The 6,283-nt window shown below is 41.3% G+C and overlaps 1 protein-coding gene across 1 annotated transcript in view; it reads right to left on the bottom strand.

Moving 5' to 3' along the window:
- Window positions 1-733: 733 nt before the first annotated feature.
- Window positions 734-6,283, bottom strand: part of chl1b (cell adhesion molecule L1-like b) — a 689,058-nt gene continuing 683,508 nt past the window's right edge. Inside the window, exon 29 of the mRNA XM_068052302.1 lies at window positions 734-953. Coding sequence (XP_067908403.1) covers window positions 734-953 — 220 coding nt within the window. The remainder of the gene's footprint in view (window positions 954-6,283) is intronic.

Genomic DNA, 6,283 nt, shown 5'->3' with positions numbered 1-6,283 from the left:
ACATTGTCATGTTTGCCTTGATCATAACTAAACCAGATGACTGAACACAATCATTAAATGCAGACTTTGGGTAAAGAGCATATTTGAAGAAAAATAAGACACAAGGATTCGCTGCACGTAAATATTTAATTTATTACTTGCTTCCTGTGGCTATAAATTTTAATTTGTAACATGTGACTATCGTATTTTGTGTGAGTTTCTATTGGCTAACAACAGAGGAATAAAATTCTTGGTCCTTTCAGCTGCCATAGTCATTGCATTAAGAGGCATCAGTGCACCAGGTGTTGGTCTCAATTTCATACATGGTCTCAATTTCATACATGGTATCAATCACAGTCCTGCGGGTTCTTAACTTTTAAACAAATAGGGTCACAAGCCACTTAAAATAATTGTAACTATAGGGACTCAAATATGCTAACAGCAGCAAGGATTTAAATGGTTATAATTATTGCTGTGTCAACAACTGGAAGCCATTTCTGTTGTGAACCTACAGACACATCCATTTTACATGGATTTTGCACAGTATATCCTTCAGAATGAAAGGTGGGCAGCAACAAAATGTCCCATGCATCTTATTCTTTATCAAATATTGTACAATAGGTAAGCATTCCTTGTGGCCCATCAACTTTTCTTTTTCAAGCCTGTTTGTAATCTGAGCTAATTCAAATTTAACAAATATTCAGTTGTATCACAAATTTATTAAGAAAGTAAGTGAAGTTTATGAACATGTTCCTCATGCTTTAACTGGAGAGGTGGCTACTGAACATCCATTTTCATCTGCTGCATCTTTCTCTTTATTACCACTGTACTGTCCAATGAATGAACCATCTTCATTAAACTGCCCTTCCGATCCACCGTCTCCATATTCTGCCAAACTGTCATCACTTCCTGTTGGCTTCACCGCCTCATTCAGTGACTGTTGGCTTTCTTTCAAAGGTTTGTCTTCATTATCACTGAAAAAAAAAGTCTGCTGTCAGAAATCTAGTGCTTGGCATTGGTGATGGAGATCGGGAAAATCTCTTGAGGTGCATTGCTGCTGTGAGATGCATTGTTTAACAATCCTAACATCCTTGATTCTTTGTTAAAGGAGTGTCATGATTCTGTCATGCATTAGTAGTTTTATATCCTTAATTTCAGCAACTGAAATGCTGATCACCTGACATCATTAGCAATTGCTTTATCCCCTCTACCTAAAGCATTTCAAATCTAAGATTAAACGAGTAGTAACTACATACTTTTATATTGACTGGTAAATTGCAGTAGTCAATAATTGCTCTAACATTTTATAATTTTCATTATTGTTAATTTGATCAAATAAATAGAATCAGTTATCGAAAACAATGCCACTGTCAGTCTTAATTACATCAAGCTTTGGATATTTTCAATCCCTTTGTGAGATTCGGTTCCTAATGATAAAATGTTGCGTATAGCTGCAGACAGTTCTATAAGAGCATGGAAGATACATAAAAGTAAATAGGATCTACAGCACAGAAATAGGTCTTCTGTCCCAACTGGTCTATGCTGGTGATTATACTCCACACAATCCTCCTCCTACTCAAATTACTTCTTCCCATCCTGTCTCCATATTCTGCCAAAATGTCAGCACTTCCTGTTGGCTTCACTGCCTCATTCAGTGACTGTTGGCTTTCTTTCAAAGGTTTGTCTTCATTACCACTGATATCTCACTCATATAATCCATCAAGCCTCCCCGTAAATTCATCAATGCTCTCAGCTTCAATCACTTCATGTGGCAGCTAGTTCCACATTCTCACCAAGCTCTGTGCAAAGAAATCGCTCCAAAATCATTTGTTTAATTTATCAGTGATCATTGTGTATTTAGGCTTCCTTGATTTGGATGCATCCACAAGCAGAAACAGTGGGCTGAATTTTCTGGCCTCTCCCCCGGGACAGGAACAGAGACAGGGCTACCCATAAAATTGCATTGGCAGGGTTGGGGTGGGGATGGGGTGGGGGGGGGGGTGGGGTGGAGGCGGTTGAAGTGTCCGTTGCCTTCCCAATGCCTTCCAGTTTAGTCCAGGCAACCTCCAAGCAGGGTCAAGGGGTTCCTCCTTTGGAGGCAATCCAATGTGCCCAGAGGGTCCTCAGGGCAGCAATTGCTGCCCCTCCCCCTGGGAAGACCCCCCTCACTATCCCCACCCCCCACCCACCCTATCGAAGGAGGCCTGCCTCCTGGTGACCCCGACCCCACTCACCTCTCTCAGGTCTCTGGACTCTGGTACTGCAGGGCTTCCTGCAGTACCGTCAGTCACCACTGCTCCCAATGGCACTGCTGGTACTGCAGAGCTGCTGGCCAATCGGGCGGGAGCTCATCCCTTAAAGGGACTGAGTCCCCGACAGCGGGCAGTTAATTGCCTGCCCACCATGGAATTGCAGCGGGGGTTCAACGGAGGGCCAAGGTGGGGTCTCCCCCCACATTCTGGCCTGCCGCCGGGACTCCTGCCTTCAGAACAAACTCCAGCCCAGTAACTCTGCTGTCACCCAACTGAGCCCCTTCATAATTTTGAAGACCTCTATCAGGTAACTTCTTTTCCAGAGAAGTGATCTAGCTTTCTTGATGGTAACATCTTGTAAATCATTTCTGCGCTCTCTTCAGTGCTACAGTATTGTTTTTTCAGTATGGAGACCAAAGCCCATGGGATTGAGGGTAATATATTAGGATGGATTGAGGATTGGTTAACACACAGAAAACAGAGAACAGGAATAAACAGACCATTTTCAGATTGGAAGATTGTAACTAGTGGAGTACAGCAGGGGTCAGTGCTTGAGCCTCAGCTGTTAACAATCTATAACAGTGATTTGGATGAGGGGACCGGGTATAATGTCTCCAAGATTGCTGACAATACACAGTTGGTTGGGAAAATAAACTGTGAGGAGGATGAAAATAGGCTGCAAAGGAATATAGACAGTTTAAGTGAGTGGTAAGAACATGGCAGATAGAATATAATATGTGGAAATGTGAAATTATCCACTTTCGAAGGAGAAAATAGAACAGCAGAATATTTTTTTAAATGGTGAGAGATTGGGAACTGTTGGCATTCAGAGAAACCTGGGTGTTCTTGTATACAAATCATAGAAGGTTAACAGGCAAAATTAGCAACAACATTAGGAAAACAGAGGATATATTGGCCTTTATTACAAAGGGATTGGAGTATAAGGCTAAAGAAACAATTATATAGGGCTTAGTGAGACCACAGCTGAAGTACTGTGTACAGTTTTGGTTTCCTTACCTAAGGAAGGATATATTTGTCTTGGAGGGAGTGCAGAAAAGGTTCACTCAACTGATTCCTGGGACAAGGGGATTGTCCTATGAGGAGAGATTGAGTAGAATAGGCCTATATTCCCAGAATTTAGAAGAATGAGAAGTGATCTGATTGAAACATGTAAAATTCTTAAAGGGCGAGAAAGGATAGATGCTGGGAGGATGCTTCCCCTGGCTGGGGAGTCTAGAACTAGGGGTTGCAGTCTCAGAATAAGGGGTCAACCATTTAGGGCTGAGATGAAGAGAAATTTTGTCACTCAAAGGGTTGTGAATCTTTGGAATTTTCTACCCCAGAGGGCTACGGATGTTCAGTAGTTGACTATATTCAAGACAGAGCCTTTGAATGCTAAGGGAATTAAGGGACAGCTCCCATCCGTCGAGGGAAAAATCCCAGCCACTGTAAAATCTCTATTTGCTTCCCTCTTTTCACTCCCTCCCCCTGCCCAAGGTACAATGGTTGAAATCGTCCATGATTATGATTCTGTGTAACTTACTCATTTCATATATTGTCGACATATTTCTCCCTTTACATCCTTTCCACTAATACTGAGCAGATATTGACACAAACTCACAGAGGCAGATATTGGCAGTTGGCTAATTTTATTCCTATATCTGACCATCTATAGTCCCATATCCAATTGTATTTCTGCTCATCTCCTGATACATGAATCAATACTGGCACTGAATGAATGGCCAGCAAGCTCCCACTTATTTTATGAATATTTTTGTCTCATGTGGAATCAAGAAATTTCTTATTTCCCACCTCACTGTCATGGTCTAACATTTTCTTCTTGTCCCTCCCATTTCTGTTCTATGCTCATATTCTAATGTTCCATCTGTTACGACCAGGTGAGAATGGTGTCTAGCCGCTCAGTTTTACCGTAACAGAGTTTAATTTTAAACACCCCCTATTTTTAGCTCCTTCTTGGTGAATCCTTGTTCACCACTTTCCAATTATAAGGCAAAGAAACCAGCACAATTAGGCTTTCTTATGTTTAAAGGAGAAAAGTTGAAATTTATTAAACTTAAACTCTAATTCGGTTGACGCCTATGGATACACGATGTTCCCACGCTAGCATGCAGACGTGATACACACATACAAATAGAGACAGAAAAGCGCAGAAGAAAAATAAAGTGGAAAAGTTTGAGGCAATATCTGAAGAGTTGTTGTTACGGTTCTTCGAGCTCACTGTAGAGTCCTTGATTGTAGGTAGATTGTGCTTTTTGTTGGGGCCCATTATTCTTCTTAAACCTTGTTCATTGTAGGAGACTTTTCTCTCTTGGGATTCATGTCTCTTCAGTGAATTCGGAGACATGTGAGAATGGGAGCAGACAGGAGAGACCTCAGTTCAGGAGCAAACAGACTTTCTCAGTTCAAACTGTTTGTACAATTCAGAAAAATCCAGGTTGCCAAGCAGGTTAGTCATGTGACTAACTGGTCTGACCATGTCTTGGATTGTATCACCTTAGCAGTCTCTGGAATGCTCCTCTTACATACAATACCTGGTGATCAAGGTCCATTGTGGGTTGAATGTGTCAGGGAATGGTCCTTTGTCCTTTCAATCACCATCTGTTAATATGCAAATGTCTTTTCCAGCCACGGCTGATCTGTTTAACAAGTCCTTTCTTTACTCCAGTAACAGTTCAACATCAATGTTCATGACAAAATTAAATGTACCTTATTCTTGGCAGGTGGGGTCTAGCATGACACATAATTGTTGATAAAGCCATGATGATTGTGATTTTAAAAAAAAATTGTTCATTTTAGTTTTTGGTCTAATTATCATTTAGCTGAATTTTAGGTTAATCACCTGGGCAAGTGATTCAGTATGTCACAACATTCCACGAATTTCTGCACTTACTGTGTTTTGCACAATTTGCTCCGAGGCCCATAATCTTGCAGGCCCTGAAAATGCTGTTTCTATCCAGATCTGAGTAATAACAAATCGCATGCTGCAATAGATCACCTCTCCTCATGATCATTTGTGCCCCTCCATTAGCTTTGTAGGTATAAGTAACACACTGTGGAAAAATAGCATAAGGCATACATGCCAACTGCCTACATTCCACCAAGTCAGCATTTTTGGAACAGAATTTGCTCGTCTACCAATAATCAGCAATGCTTCTGGCTTCCACCTCCTGTTGTCACTCAAGGGGAGTGAACTCTGCTGAACACTGTAGCCAAGCAATTTCTTCAGATCAGGAATTTCTGTACACGGCCTGCACTGTCAGTTAATCTCCTGGAGCAGCAGTAGGAGGTGAGAGCCAGGAGATGTGTTGGGGTGAGGGGTGGGGTCTAAAAGTAAGGACATGGAAGTGAGAGCAGAGGGTGAGAGTTGGAGATTACCAAATTAGCATTAGAAAGCATGGACAATTGATCATGTGGGCCATCAAGACTATGAACAGAATTCTCATTGACAATTTAACCTCCTGTGTCAAAATTCTGTACAATAAATCCTCAAAAGGCAAAAAGCAAACAATCATCTCATTCTCCACTTAGCCCAATAACCTTTATCATCATTCGTAGCCTGATAATTATCAAGTTCTTTTTTGAGAAGGTATTTGGCAGTGTCAACAGTTTTTGTTGGCAGTTAATACTGTATCTCCATGACCAAATGTGCCTACCAGCTCTGTGCCAAAATCCAAGTTAAATAATCATTTAATCTACATCCTCTTTGCCTCTCAGCACTTTAAAGTCTTGAATCATATTGCCCTTAGGCTTATCTTTCTGTTGGATTGTTGACCTAGTTGCTAAACCTGGTGGTAAATACCCAAAAGTGGCAGTGGAGCATCAAATTGCTGCATCAGATGCTTCCATTGGCTCCAGACTCTGACCAAAATCTTTGAAGGCCAATTAAAGCCTCTTTTTTGCATTATTGTTTCCATTTGCACTACTGATTTCTACTTGAATCCCTGGCCATTGCTTACCCTTAACTGGAGTTAAAATAATGAGGTCAGAAAGCACTGCAGAGTTTACACAGCAAGCAGCATTGTAAGTATCTG

Source organism: Heterodontus francisci, chromosome 19 (genome assembly GCF_036365525.1).
Source record: "Heterodontus francisci isolate sHetFra1 chromosome 19, sHetFra1.hap1, whole genome shotgun sequence".
NCBI classification, from domain to species: domain Eukaryota; kingdom Metazoa; phylum Chordata; class Chondrichthyes; order Heterodontiformes; family Heterodontidae; genus Heterodontus; species Heterodontus francisci.
This window is presented reverse-complemented; position numbering and strand designations above follow the sequence as displayed.